Raw genomic sequence first — 14,090 nt, 5'->3', positions numbered from 1 at the left:
CCCCGGGAGAGGTTCCAGTGCCTCTGTGACATCACAAAGGGCTGATTTTTTTTTTTTTACAATTGAACACAGATGATGTGGAGACAGCAAAGGGAAACGAGGATGGACTCCGCTGACAAGGTGCAGACGAGTCAGCAGTTTTCTGAGTTGAATCACATGAATTAAACATTTGAGCGAAAGGGTGCAGGCCGCTGCTACTGCATCACTGTGGGAAAGAAAAGGCCACTGCGCTGTTAATCCCAGCTTTCTGTCACACCTGATCTCATGTCTTCTTTTTTTTAATTTAAGAGCTTTGATGTAGCTTTGATGGCGGGAAAAAAGGAGTGTGTGAGAGAGAAAGCTTCGAGCAGATCCACAGTGGGGCTGCCCTGAACACAACCGTCACCTTCTTACAAGCACACCTGCTTCTCAGACATACTATGTGCGTATCATTAGATGATATATGACAATACAAGTTAGGTTCTTCACAGATCGCGTCAAGCTCGTTCTTGACGAAACCTGGTTAGTCGGTGCAGTACATTTGGCTCTTTGGTGTTCTTTCCCGCTTATAAGATATTATTGTAGGTTACTCCACTTGGCCGCCGCAGTGTCTGCTCGGCAAAGACAGCATAGTGCGAACAACACGTCACCCAAGACAAATGAGCCGCTGTTGGCTGCGCGGAATCCAGAGAACAGTCACATGACCGCTTAGAACCACGCTGTTACGCAACGACCGTGTCCTGCTGGCCGCGCGCGCGCGCGCACACACACAAACACCGGCACGCTTCACATCGTACGATTCCAACCTTTGCGCGAGGTCGCCGAGGGTGACGCGCGAACAGCATCCGGCACCTTTTCAAAATAAAAGCCACGACCAAGGCCCGGTTTTGGCGAGACCTTTAATTTGTAGCACGCGCTTCCTCCGTGAGATCGTATCCGCCGGCGACGCGCTTGACGTGAGAGGCGTCGTGCGTCGCTGCGTCGCCCGGTGCGTCAGAGAGGCAGGCTTTTGGCGCACCGCACTGCTGCTGCTGCTGCCGCTGCCGCTGCTGTCAGTGACGCGAAGACCGGCTGTCCTGCGCCGAGGAGAGGAGCGAGCCCACCATCAGCACGCGACACATCGCTCGAGCTCGCATCTCACCGGGAAGGAAATCTCCCTCCCTCACCTCCCACCTCATCCATCACACCACCACCGCCACCACCCCCCGCGTGCTCTTGTAGATATAAAACCAGCCAGCCAGCCTGCAACACGATGATCAAGAACGGTCATCACCAGCAGCAGCAGCAGCAGCAGCAGCAGCATGGGAAAGACGCAGGGGCGACCCCCGCCACTGCGGCTTGCAGTCCCGAGAAGAGGAGGCGAAGGATCCGGGTGTGGTGCGACGGCTGGTGAGTGCCTGACAATCTGATGGAGATGTCGTTTTTAGAATAAGATAAAATAAAAATAAATAGATGAATGAGTGGAAAAAGAAAGTCGAATTTGCTGCACGCCGTTCGGTGTCGTGCAGGTCGAGATGAATGCCAGCAGCAGCAGCAGCAGCAGCAGCAGCAGCAGCAGCAACGGGACGGGCCTGCTGCGGGATGCACTGCACTTCTCACGCATCAGGATGTATTCCACCTCCCCCACGCCCCCGGGAAACGCGTTAAACTTTTTTTTTCAGGCGTTTGCAATCAGCACTTTAGCGAACAGTATCTGGATCAGGATTGCTTTGTTGTTGTTTGTTGTTTGCCTCGCATTTCTGCTTGCATTCGTTCATTTTTCCGCCTCCTTGTCAGCTCACACACGCTTATTACATAACAGCAGCATGTAGGTGAGATGCTTGCTGCGCCTCATCGTGACTCAGGAAGGCTCCAAACTTTGGCAGAGGACAGTTTGACAGTCGAGATAATAAATTGTGAAGATTGTTTTATTTCATAGTATATTGGGAAAAAATATATAGATATATATACTGTGTGTGTTCAAGTCATCAGTAGGTCATTTGAGCCATACCGATGAGTCAAACAGTTTATAACTGATCGCTCCTCCTAGTTATATTGAGATTATCAGTGTACTTGGCTAGATTTTATTGAAGCCATTACATGTTGTCATTGGCGCAAATGAAGGGAAAGCAAAATTTCAATAATCTGCACGACACTTTGCTCTGCTTGATGATCAAATATGATATGAATACCTGCCTCCATCTGGTGCTAAAGAAAAATAAAAATGAAACAATCAAATCTCGGTTACACCCATCACGGCACCATGACGTTCAGCACTCAGTACAACCCTGCAAACAAGGTGTGTTCATTATGTCATGGAATGCAAAAACAATCATGGGCAGGGTTTTTACCAATTGGCTGCCGTGGCCGTCACCCTCGCACAATAAATGGAGGAATGTTGACATAAATATTTTCCGTGAGGCTAACCACCGGATTTTTGTTTTTCTTTCCCTGGACAAACAGGTGTCCTGTTTTGAAAATATCAAAGAAAACCTTCACCCCGTTTTAATTTACATGGATAAATAACTTCCTGTGTTTTTCCAAGAATAAAATATCCCAAATTCTTTATTGCTGCAAAATGAGTTGAGACAGTGATTTAAAGCAGAGTGACGGTGTTGCACAAAGCCCGGTGCTTGGCCCAGTAGCATTGTTCCTTTCAGCTTCCTCTTGTGCTCACACAAAGTGTGAGGCTTCTGTAAGTTTCTGTAGTGAATTATAGATAAACATCACAGCAAATAACAAAAACACTTGTGGTAGGGACCTCAGCATTTCAAAGCTGTTGACATCAATTGGCACAACGTAAGGTTCGACTTGTCTACGGTTTCCTTGCCAAAAATGAAGTGGCCATAAACACGCAGCCAGTCTGGTTGTCCCTTACAGCGGCAACATAAATGTTTGAAATATTTTTGATTGAAGGGCAGGATTATGGTGGCTTTCCCGAATGGAATTCCTGCTGTTTATGTGTGGCTGCCAATCGGCTGTTTGATGGAATGTTGCAGAATATTTGGGATGCCGGGCTATTAACCGGTGGGGTGAGCATGCAAAGGGCGCCAATGTCAACAACCCTCCATCCCACACCTGATGCGCTCCATCCTGCTGCCCCGCAGGCCTGCAGCAGTGTCAATTCACTGAGCACATTGTTCCCCCTCAAAGCTCCTCCGAAGCACCGCCGCGGTCCGGTGTCGGCAGCAGCTGGAGAGGAAAATTCCAAGAAAAGGGCACAGTCCAGTCGTTTGTTGTCCCTCCTGACCCGGCTCCCTCTCCACGTTTGTGTTTGTCATCCTTGCAAGGAGCGGACACGGGGGTTAAAGATTACTTCCTCGGGGAAGCATCATCAGGCAGGAGAGCAAAGTCCAGCTCCACTTTTCATGCGCCGAGGCTGCGAGTCCATGCAAGCCCTTTAAACTTGATAAATGTAGGCCTCATGACACTTGATCCAGTTCATTATTCACGGCATTGGCACTGTGAGAATTAATCAGGAAGGGTTCAGTTAGCACACCAGCACAAAGTTTTTATTCATTAACATTTTACAAGGTGCCATAAAATCAACCGAATCGTCGGCCAGATGGCTCCACAGTGCTTCCTCCGTTCCTCTGTTTGTCCTGAACTCCCTCTCTTTTTCCCAATCCCCGCTATAGTTTCTTGCTTTGTGTGCAAACACCTGTTTAATGTTGCTTGTGAGAAGCTCAGGTGCCCTCCGGGTATCTTCTAACGGGCTAAAGTCATCAATGTTTCATTAGCGCACACAGAAACTCTCATGTTATCCCTGTTAAAGCAATGCAGAGGTAACACAGCGCAACACGTGTGACCATTGAGCCTGTGTAGGATTTGCAATGGGAGCATTTTCCTTTTCTTTTGTGATTCTATACGTGTCAGATTTTTATTCTATCCATTCATCATCTCTAATTGCCCTCTTTCTGCCTCGCCACTCCTCTGGCTCTGCGCTGTCACCCCCGCAGTCTGCGAACCAAGATCCAATTTCAAGGGGCAGACTCTCAAGGAGCTCGCCACAAGATACCGGAAATCCCCCGTTTCCCATTCACTGAAAAGGTTTTGGTGGAGGCGGAGGTGGAGGAAGTGGAGGTTTGAAATCAGCATTACTGTCTTAGTAAGAGTTATGTTTTACGTACACTCCACCTCTCACCCCGACCCAGGCTCTAATGACGGTTTGCACAACAAATACTGACCTACATTAGTATCAGCTTTTGATCGTAAACAACATGGGATTGAGTTACTGCTCTGGCTGTTCATGCACTGTTGTCTGCTGAAGGTCTGGCCGTGCCCGCCTGCGCTCTTATTGATTTTTATAGATGCTATTTATAGCCTGCAGCAATACACCTAGCCTCCTCCTACCGCCGAGTGCTGTGCTGTTCCCAGAAGGACTGAAAGTTTGTCATTTGAAATACCTGCAATTTCATTTTGAAAATCATTATGATGCCCTTATCGCTTCTGTACAAAAATGAGTGTTGCTATGTGAAGTGGTACCCGATAAAAATCATAATCAGCTTCAATTAAACTTTAAGGCTTGCATGCACTCTCATCAGTAAGGGCAAGTTTTTCTATTTTTTGTGCATATTGTCTGTAAATGTTGCATTCCAGTGAAAGAGATAAATGAGTGATGTCTACGTAGGTGATTGGTTGGGATGGCTCATGCTTGTGTGTCCTCTATTAGTATGCCAGATTACCCCATAACTATCTCACACTCCAATCTGTACTAATCTAATTATCTGCAGATGGCACTGCAGATAATCTCGACTTTTTTATGTCGAGATTTGGATAAGATAATGTATGAGGCGTTTTGTTTCAAGTGTGATGAATGACGTGTCCTGAACAAAGTGACTTTTTGAACTTTGAGGAAAACGGTGTTGGCTTTGGGATGAATGCACCCGGTGGTGATCCAGTGGCGTGCATGCTATTAATAGCTCCTCTGGTTTTTTTTCTTGTCACGTCGCCACAGCTATGACATGGTGCATTACGGCCACTCCAACCAGCTGCGTCAGGCCAAGGCCATGGGGGATTACCTCATCGTTGGAGTGCACACAGACAGTAAGAACTCTTACAAGTCACCATGTGCATGATGCCCTCACACTGACCTGCAGAAACCCAGCTTCTAGTTTTCTCCCCTTGTCTACATGTGATGCATATCTCAAGTCTCGTCCACGGCAGAAGTGAAATGGGGCGGCATCAAACAAGAAATGTGTGCTTTTCTACAAGTACCAGAATGTAGAAATGTGTGCGTTTTGTCGTCAAGGTGAGATTGCAAAGCACAAGGGTCCGCCAGTCTTCACCCAGGAAGAGAGGTACAAGATGGTTCGCGCCATTAAATGGGTGGACGAGATTGTGGAAGGGGCGCCCTACGTGACCACCCTGGAGACACTGGACAAGTACAATTCTGACTTCTGCGTGCACGGAGGTACGGAGGGAGTGTCATGATTCACAGAATTCGCTCATCGGTTAGATGCGTGAAGAGTCTCACGTTTTCACTGTTGCTTCAGATGATATAACCCTGACCGTCGATGGGAAAGACACGTATGACGAGGTGAAGAAGTCGGGCCGGTACAGGTGAGTTTCCTTTGGAGGCGTGTGCGATAAGTCAGATAATCTATGTCGCTGGATGCCTGCAATCTGCAACTCTGTGCCTTCACAGGGAGTGTAAGAGAACCCAAGGGGTTTCAACCACGGACCTGGTCGGCAGGATGCTACTCATGACCAAAGCACATCACAGCAACATTGTAAGTACAGCGTAAATCTCTTTTTTATGGCTCTCCCATTGCGCAAGATGGTCCTTAAACTGATATGGTTTTCTCTCTTTAGGATAGTTCAGACTATCAGCAGCACACAGACAATTTTGGAAAGGTAGGCACCAAAAATATATTTGTTTTAAATTTTTAAGCCTTGTTTGAGCACCACAGTATACGTTCCTGTTTATATTGCATGTTGTATAAAATGTTTTATGTAATATTAAAATTCATCCATCCAATCATTTTCTTTTACCACTTCTCCTGCACTCAGGGTCTAAATTATATTGAAATTATATTACTTTTAAATATAAATGTTGAGCAGTTGTTAAATTTATTTACAAGTGTCCCAAATGTATTTATTTATTAATCTATTTATGTAAAGAAAAGGACCTTTATAATCAAAATGCAGGCCTTGTCCGTAACCCCTGAATGGTGCTTCTGTTCTCGATTGGAAAAAGTAACTTAGACTTTAAATGCTCTCATTTCAAATAGCTTGAATGCAGTTGAAAGGCTGAGCAATAGCCCGAAGAGTAGTGCTGTGAATTTGGCGAGGGCTGAATACATGTGCTGTGTGGCTTCGTGGGTCTGAATTGTTAATAATAAAACATGTAAAATGTAGTGTCCCGTCTTACACCACTAGATGGCAATAAAAGCCCACTCAGACTTAGTGCCCCCAGCTAAGCAAGTTGTTGCTACACCTCTGGTCAGAGACTGCATTCTTCAAGGTCTGCATTGTAGACCTGCCAGGTTACATTTAGCTGCACCCTTATGGATCCTTCATGGTCCAGAAAACATTGCAGTGTAGCTCAGCAACCCAGTAGAGAGGCCTGGTGCTCTCACACAGGGCACAGCCTTGGCAAGGTTCCATCCCTTACATTGGAATGCAGCATATATCTGCAGTATGTTATGTTGGCGATGAAGCTGCGCTAGCACTTTGTGCTGACTATGCTTTTTTTTTATCATCACCTTTATTACCATTACGGGGGTCACATGGCCAGAAGGGACACAGTCCCTGGACGGGGGTGTCTCAGTTCTTGCAGACGTCACAGAAGATCATCCAGTTTGCCTCAGGCCAGGAACCTCAACCAGGAGACACCATCATCTATGTGGCAGGAGCCTTTGACCTCTTTCGTATCCTTTAGTGGCATTTTCTCTGCAATAAAGATGCCTGCATTTCGCACACCAGTGTGTGTAATCACCACCGGAGGCATGGTTTGTCCCGCTTGACTGTTATCTTTCCAGACATTGGTCATGTGGACTTCCTAGAGGCAGTGCACAAGCTTGCAGTGAAGCCATACATTATAGTGGGGTTGCACTTTGATCAGGTGAGTCTCATTTGCATGATCTTGCAACTTTGTTTGACCTTCATTGGCACTCCAACATCATGACTTTATGCTTTACAGGAGGTAAATCGTTACAAGGGAAAGAACTACCCCATCATGAACGTCCACGAAAGGACGCTCAGCGTTTTGGCTTGTCGAGTATGTTGTCCTTGATCCTCAGCACGTTGCCTAGACATCACATGTTCACGCTGCGTGTTTGATTGCTGATTTTATGGTTCTGTTTTTGTTTTGTTTTGTTTTCAAAAGTATGTTTCAGAAGTGGTGATTGGTGCTCCTTTTGCTGTCACCAGAGATTTGCTGGACCATTTCAAGGTAGTTAAAGCATCCCTCACAACCAAGTCATCATTTCTGGGAGCAATAAAACAGGATATCTTTTTTTTATCCGTAGGTGGATCTTGTGTGTCATGGGAAGACAGAAATATATCCTGACAAGGATGGATCCGACCCTTACGCTGTACGGCTTTAAGCGCTAGCTATCTCTTTGCAGGAGTGTAATCCTGAGGTAATAAATCAAGCTAATTTTGTGATGTTTTCATCATACGCAGGAGCCAAGGAGGAAAGGAATACTGCGCACTGTCGACAGTGGAAACAGCCTCACAACGGATGCAATTGTGCAGAGGATAATCAAAAACAGGTGAGAAGAGCAAAGTACCTGTCAGCATTGACAAAATATGTGCCGCGTGTACTCTTCAACGCGCGTCTTCTCAGAGTGAAATGAGCGGACAGAGTTTGGCTTGTGCTGAATCAGGAAATTGGTTTTGTGTTCTGTGACTCCCATGGTTTGATTCAGGTTGCTATTTGAGGCACGGAATCAGAAGAAAGAGGCCAAAGAGATTGCTGTGATCCAGGCTATGAAGCGAAAAGAGGAAGAGAAGACGAAAGAAAGACCGCAGGCTGTGCTTAGCAAAGGCATTAAACAAGTGCCATAAACACAACCCTCATCTAATTTGGATGAGTGAATAGGAATTCAACACTTTCATACATTCTCCGAGTCCACACTAGCTCCTGGCTAAGTGCAGCATTAACAGCACCACATTTCATTACTGGGGCAGCTCTTGTGGGACCATCAGGTATTTAGTGTGTGTGTGCGTGTGTGTTTATGTGTATGTGTGTATAATAAAATATTTAACATATGCAATTACATTTTCCTAGCAGTCAAGAGTCACCCCAACAAAAGTTTCAACTACTGAGTTTTAAACAAAAAAAAAAGGATGCACAAAAAAGAAATACCTACATATGCAAACTTCTCTTTTCTGTCTCTGTTTAGATTGTGAAGCACTTTTAATTGTTTGCGTTGAAAAAAAAAAAAAGAAAAACATCAGTAAATGTTGGTTTTTATAGAATGGTATTTGGATTTGAGATGTTGGCCAGGAGATGACATGTAACAAGGAGATCATTAAAGAAGTTGTATGTGATCAATAGACCTGAGGAAAAACTAATTTGCTCTGACTTTACATCTATAATAGAAAGTCACGTCAAACATCCTATGTGTGCCTGCCTTCAAAAGCTGTCATGCCCCTCCCTTCTCCTGACACTGTGCCAGTGAAGTACAAATGGGGGCAAAAAAACAGCCTTGATGCTAACCACATCATAACTGTAGCTTAAGTTTTAGGTTTAATGAAAATTTAACAATCCATAAATACAGGAAGGGGCATCGTCTGTGCTGATGCCGCGGAGATTAGACGGGGAGCCGACTTGTTGTGGTGTACATGCAACGCAAAACTGTGACATCTAGCGGTGATGTTGCATATTGCTCCTATGAGGTGCCAGGTTTGGGGCATATGCCGCTCTCCGGAGAGAGCAACAGGTGAAGCTCTGGCATTCTGTTATCTTTGTATATTCTGTATGTAATGTATGTATGTAATATAAAATGATTGCCGTTTCCCTTGAGGTTTTCTGAGTCGAAGCCGTCTGTGATTGCAGATGACTCAATTTGTTTGTTTGTTTTTGTTTAAGCAGGCTTTACAACTCTACAACACACTTGAGAACAACACTTCTGGCCTTATGTTTTGTTTTTAACAATATTCCTTATATTTATATTCTAATATAGAGAGCACTGAAGACCTTATTTAGTTTTCTGTATATAACCATGGCTAATGCACAGTGTTGTTGATTATGAAATACAAATTTTAATGTCACTGAGCCCTGAAACATTTCAACTGTCTATCAAATTCAATTAAATAATATATTTTTTGCAAATGTATATTTAACTGCCATCCTCTAACTGCTGTGTAGATTGTTTTGTACACACTGTAGAAAGCTTTAAAAAAAAAAAAAAAAAAAGTCTGTATTTCTGATTGGAATGTAGTGAATGATATAATCTGTTGGTGGAAACTGTAGACAGTGATTGAACTACAGTGAAAGTGTTGCTGATTTAAAAAAAAAAAAAAAAATGAACAGCTTGATTTAACATATTACTCGTCATGCTTCGTCTTTTTAGCAAACCACAAATGAATGACAACCGTCAATTTATATGAATAAAGAGAGAATTTAATTAGCTTGTTACTAAAACAAAACAAAACAAAACAACCGTCTAGAATATTTATTAGTGAAGGCCAACATACTATTTCAGAACGTCACCGGTGATTACCGCTGCCAGCACAGGTGCGGCTCATTAAGAAGTTAGCTTCTGCCATTCTTGCTAAAATCAGTTAGCTAGCGCAGACACACAGGTTCAACGAAAGACGGACCGTGAAGCACCGGCAGAGACATGTTTTGCTGTTTGGATATGCTGCCAGTCCCTCTGCAGGTACAGCGCTCGGCACAGTAAATGAAGAAAAAACAAAACAAAAAAACAATTACATTAATTCCTCAACGTAGGAAAGGTGCGTCATCACTTTGGTTCAACGTGAAATGTCCCAAACTTCAAAAGTTATTCAGTGGCACAAAAAGCCTCCTCGAATTTTTAATATGCTGTGGGGGACCAGTTATAAATAAATAAATAAATAAATAAATAAATAAATGTGTTGGCATAACGCTCAAAACTTGCATAGAGAGAGAAATATTGTCTGAAAATATATTTCATATTTCCAAGTCACTTTTGTTTTTAAAATTGAGCACACCTATGCTGTCCTCTTTTGCAGTGGGGTGGGGGAATAAACCACAGCTTTGTTTCCATTGAAACTGTGTTCTTCACTAGATCTGCATGGGAATGTGCCTTCAGCAGGACAACAATGAAGAGAGCAAAAACGCAAAAATGAAGAGCTCAAAAATAGAGCAGGATTTACATGAACAGGCCAGGAGCGAGGTCAACGTGGTGAAGATCCTCATGCTAGGTGAGATGAACTACGGTTTTTGTGTCCATCAAAAGTGATAAGGCACTGCAGATATTGTGGTTGGTTTAAAACCGTGAATGTTCTTGTCTGCGTGTCAGGGGCTGCGGAGAGCGGCAAGAGCACTCTGCTCAAGCAGATCAAGATTATCTACAGTCACGGCTTTTCCAAACCTGAGCTCCTCAGCTTCAAGGTACTGACTTAAGCTCACAACAGCACTTTCCATGCTGTTGAAACTATCAAAGACCAAATTGAATTGAATGCTTTATTGTCACTTTCAATATTGTCACCAACGTTAACTGTGAAAAAATCAGACGGATGAAAAGGCTACTATTCTCTCTATAGCCGGCGGTGCTCGACAACCTGTTGATGTCAATGAAGTTTGTTCTGCGAGGAATGGGGATGCTGAGGATTAACCTTGCCAACAAGGACAATAAGGTAAAAATAAAATAAAGATAGGCGTTTGTCCTATTTTTAAAGTTAAATCATTCTAGCATCATGCAAATGTGTATTTAACTGGTGGAATCATGCACCTGCTTTTCCTCCTGCCTGGTACTCTGTCCTACCCTACAGGTCCATGCCCGGTCTATCCTGTCCTGCAGTCAGTGTTTGGGCGATGACCAGGAGCTGCTTCCCTTTGTGGCCCACGCTTGCTGTGCTCTCTGGGCCGACCATGGGGTGCGAATGGCTGCAGCTCGAGGCTATGAGTTTGAACTGAATGACTCTGCGCTCTAGTGAGTAGAAGGGCTTCAATTCTTTTACGCTGCCAAGCGTTGACCAATTACCACTAATGAGGGGAAAGACGGGGGTGGGGGGTTGTCGAGTAAAAAGGTTGTCGTCCATCTTGATGAGTAGGCATCGGCTTCAGGAAATGGGAGTTATAATTGTGTCCAAAATGAAAAGGTACTATTTGCAGCTTCATCCGAGAGGAAATGAGGTTAAGCGGACATAAATGTGCACTTTTGTTTTTGTTAACCCTAAAGAAGTTGAACACCTTTTTGTTTTTGAAGCTACAGGATGAAAACAGTATCCATTTATATTACTGATGCAGTTTTCATGTTTTGTCTTTCAAACTTGATAAATAATAAGAATAAATGTAAAACACTCAGATGACCGTTCTCTTTCCCTGTTGCAGTTTCTTTGAGAACATGAATCGGATCATCGCCCCCAAATATGTCCCCACCGAGGCAGACGTTCTGAGAGTCCGAGTGCGCACCTGCGGGATCGTTGAGACGCAGTTTCAGCTCAATCAGATGATCTTCCGGTAAGATTTATTGGTGGTGCTGCTAATTCACCCTCGGTCGCAACATGATACTATACCTCGGACTGTGATGTACGCAAACATATTACCGGTGGCTGTATAATGACAAAATCATTAACGGGTCACAGTGGGATGGCTAAAAGCTCCTTTCTGAATATTTAGAGTTGATGTTAAAATCTGGAACATTCTTAAAAACCGAAGCAACTCACTTCTTTAGATTAGTTTAAAAAAAATGTTTGAGTTTACATCAGTTTATAGCTCTAAAGTTGCTCCTACTGGTGATTCAGAGACATCTTGAAGGCGGCTATTTTCCTCTCTACAACACAGTGAATGCTGTGAAGTGCCACAGTTAGACCTTATTGTCCAACTGTAGTTATTGCCCTCCATCATTCTTGACCCAGGAATTGAATGGTTCATTGCCTCTCTGGTGAGTCTGGCAATCACCTGTTGGGGTAGTTCAAATGGGAGCCATTATCTGTGTCACTGAGACCCCCTGGCTTCACTCAACAGCAACTTACTTTGTGATGAAAAGCTTGAAATTGGACTGAATGAATCACAAAATATCATCTCCTGATCCCGTCAGAACGCATGCAAGTGAACCGATGCCCCTGCGGATGAGCAAGACGATTGCCGGTGGCATAGCCACTGACATTTATTACAAACATTAAAAACAATCGCAGTTTTCCCACACACAGGCTCTACTGTGAAAAGCATCTGGACTGTCCAAGTTGTAAACCATTACAATGTGAAGTGATTTTCTCTGGGCTGTGGTTTATAATCCTGAGATGAATTTTGTTTTGGTCGTCTGCAGGTTGTACGATGTCGGCGGCCAGCGCAGCGAGAGGAGGAAGTGGCTGACGTGCTTTGACGGCATTCAGGCCGTGTTGTTTGTTGTAGCTCTCAGCAGCTACGACATGACCCTGATGGAGGTCCCTTCGAAAGTATGTCGTAAAAACCAACCTCAGCAAAAATGTGATGCAGATAATAAAACGTCAAACGCAATTTTGACTCTCCAAAAAAAAAAGTTCAAAATGGGGAAATATGAAAAAAAAAGCCTTTACAAAATTGGTTTAATATTTAAAGATGGTTTAATGATGGGTTACCTTTATTTTTTATCTATTTTTCCTTTTTAGAAAAAAGTATTAACATAATACTACTGTGCCTGTATGCTGTTAGACACTACTATTTGGCTCAGTTCATTTTCCTCCTCCTTTTTTCCATGATAGAATCGACTGCAGGAAAGTCTTGAACTTTTCACATCTATCTGCACCAACACAATATTCAGCAAAACCTCACTGGTAAGGCGATGGCTGTTTACTTTTACCATGTTGATTACCTTTTTTCCCTTTTCTTTTTTAAAGATGTGCTCATAATTCATTGAGGTAGAGTTTCTCCTTAATTGCCCTCCTCGGCATGATTTGCTCAGACTGGTCTTATCCAGATGTGTGCGGCTGATGGAAGCACAGTGTGTGTGGCAGCTTGCATGATTGTTTGGGATGAGCACGCAGGAATAACACTGCCTGTGATTGCTTATGAGCAACATTGGCGCACAACCTTCACTCGCGTTATGAGACTGCCGATTTCCGCACTGCAGCTTCTCTCTGAACACATGGACGCTCTGTAATGAAAACAAATGACGTGTTGACGGGACTGTCATTATTGACTTCTCCATTAGCATCAAAACCATATTCTCTGAGAACCAATTAACATTTGTTGTTGACTACACAATTATTAATTTAACCTATAACACCAATGTCTTATTATGAAGTGTTTGTATTTTGCCTACAATTTAGTTTTATTTCTTTTTCCACCTTGCAGATTCTTCTCATGAACAAAACAGACCTTTTCCAGGAGAAAATCCTCCAATCTGGCAGACACTTAAGATTTTATCTTTCCTGTTACAAAGGTAGAATAGACTTTTCGTGTCTTTTTTGAATTTCTCAATTTCAATTGTTTGTTAAATATTTGGTGCCTTTTTAGTGTTCTTTTACAAAACTGACTGAGTTTTAATTTGTGTATTCAGCCCTTTTGTCTTAAAGGGTGCACACAGCACCGACCGTGACCCACCTGGTCATGTGCATGTTTAACCAGTCAGTTATTTCCACCAACCACCAGGTCCTGATTGCGACGTGGATGCTGCCGCTCACCACATCACTGCCATGTTCTCATCATGTAGCAGAACTCCTGATAAGCCAGTGTACCACCACTACACCACGGCCACGGACAGTGTCAACGCAAAGGTGGTCTTTGACATGGTCATAGACCAGATCATCAAGGAGAACATGTCAGCTACCCAGCTACTGTGACAGCCTGTTAAGTTTATATTATACATTCTTGATGAAGCACTAAAGTATGAGCTTTTAATAATGTTATGTTTGCAAATGCTTTTTTCCATAAAGGCAGCAAGAAAGGTCAATGACAAGGAAGTTGCGCTTTATCCTGTTTTATTTTTAAAAGATTTTAAATAAATTTTTAATTTCTGAACTATCATTTTCAAAGCTCTTTATCCTGTCTG

General features: G+C 43.5%; 2 protein-coding genes across 4 annotated transcripts; both read left to right on the top strand.

Annotated features, from left to right (window-relative positions):
- The first annotated feature begins 598 nt into the window (after positions 1-598).
- LOC142886988 (ethanolamine-phosphate cytidylyltransferase-like) lies at positions 599-8,358 on the top strand. Of its 2 annotated transcripts, none has more exons than XM_076024289.1 (13): positions 599-1,368; positions 4,916-5,004; positions 5,210-5,371; positions 5,454-5,520; positions 5,606-5,690; positions 5,773-5,815; positions 6,684-6,830; positions 6,942-7,024; positions 7,103-7,180; positions 7,289-7,354; positions 7,431-7,496; positions 7,588-7,676; positions 7,833-8,358. In XM_076024289.1, exons 1-13 carry the CDS (start codon positions 1,232-1,234, stop codon positions 7,969-7,971), a joined length of 1,251 nt encoding a protein of 416 aa, XP_075880404.1. In that variant the 5' UTR covers positions 599-1,231; the 3' UTR covers positions 7,972-8,358. The 2 variants fall into 2 exon arrangements, with proteins under 2 accessions (XP_075880404.1, XP_075880405.1); XM_076024290.1 differs by having other exon boundaries at positions 607-1,368; positions 5,773-5,814; positions 6,698-6,830.
- Positions 8,359-9,642: 1,284 nt separating this feature from the next.
- Positions 9,643-14,059, top strand: LOC142886986 (guanine nucleotide-binding protein G(o) subunit alpha-like). 2 transcript variants are annotated; one of them, XM_076024286.1, is made up of 10 exons: positions 9,643-9,791; positions 10,182-10,317; positions 10,416-10,507; positions 10,660-10,752; positions 10,888-11,048; positions 11,450-11,578; positions 12,387-12,516; positions 12,802-12,873; positions 13,394-13,481; positions 13,691-14,059. In XM_076024286.1, the coding sequence occupies exons 1-10, from the start codon at positions 9,753-9,755 to the stop codon at positions 13,879-13,881; spliced, it is 1,131 nt and encodes a 376-aa protein (XP_075880401.1). In that variant the 5' UTR covers positions 9,643-9,752; the 3' UTR covers positions 13,882-14,059. The 2 variants fall into 2 exon arrangements, with proteins under 2 accessions (XP_075880401.1, XP_075880402.1); XM_076024287.1 differs by lacking the exon at positions 13,394-13,481.
- The last annotated feature ends 31 nt before the right edge of the window (positions 14,060-14,090 follow it).

The sequence above is a fragment of the Nelusetta ayraudi genome, unplaced genomic scaffold, assembly GCF_046127955.1.
Source record: "Nelusetta ayraudi isolate G7.1 ecotype Tasmania unplaced genomic scaffold, CSIRO-AGI_Nayr_v1 ptg000016l, whole genome shotgun sequence".
Lineage (NCBI taxonomy): Eukaryota > Metazoa > Chordata > Actinopteri > Tetraodontiformes > Monacanthidae > Nelusetta > Nelusetta ayraudi.
The sequence above is the reverse complement of the archived record's forward strand: the minus strand, read 5'-3'. Positions and strand labels throughout refer to the sequence as shown.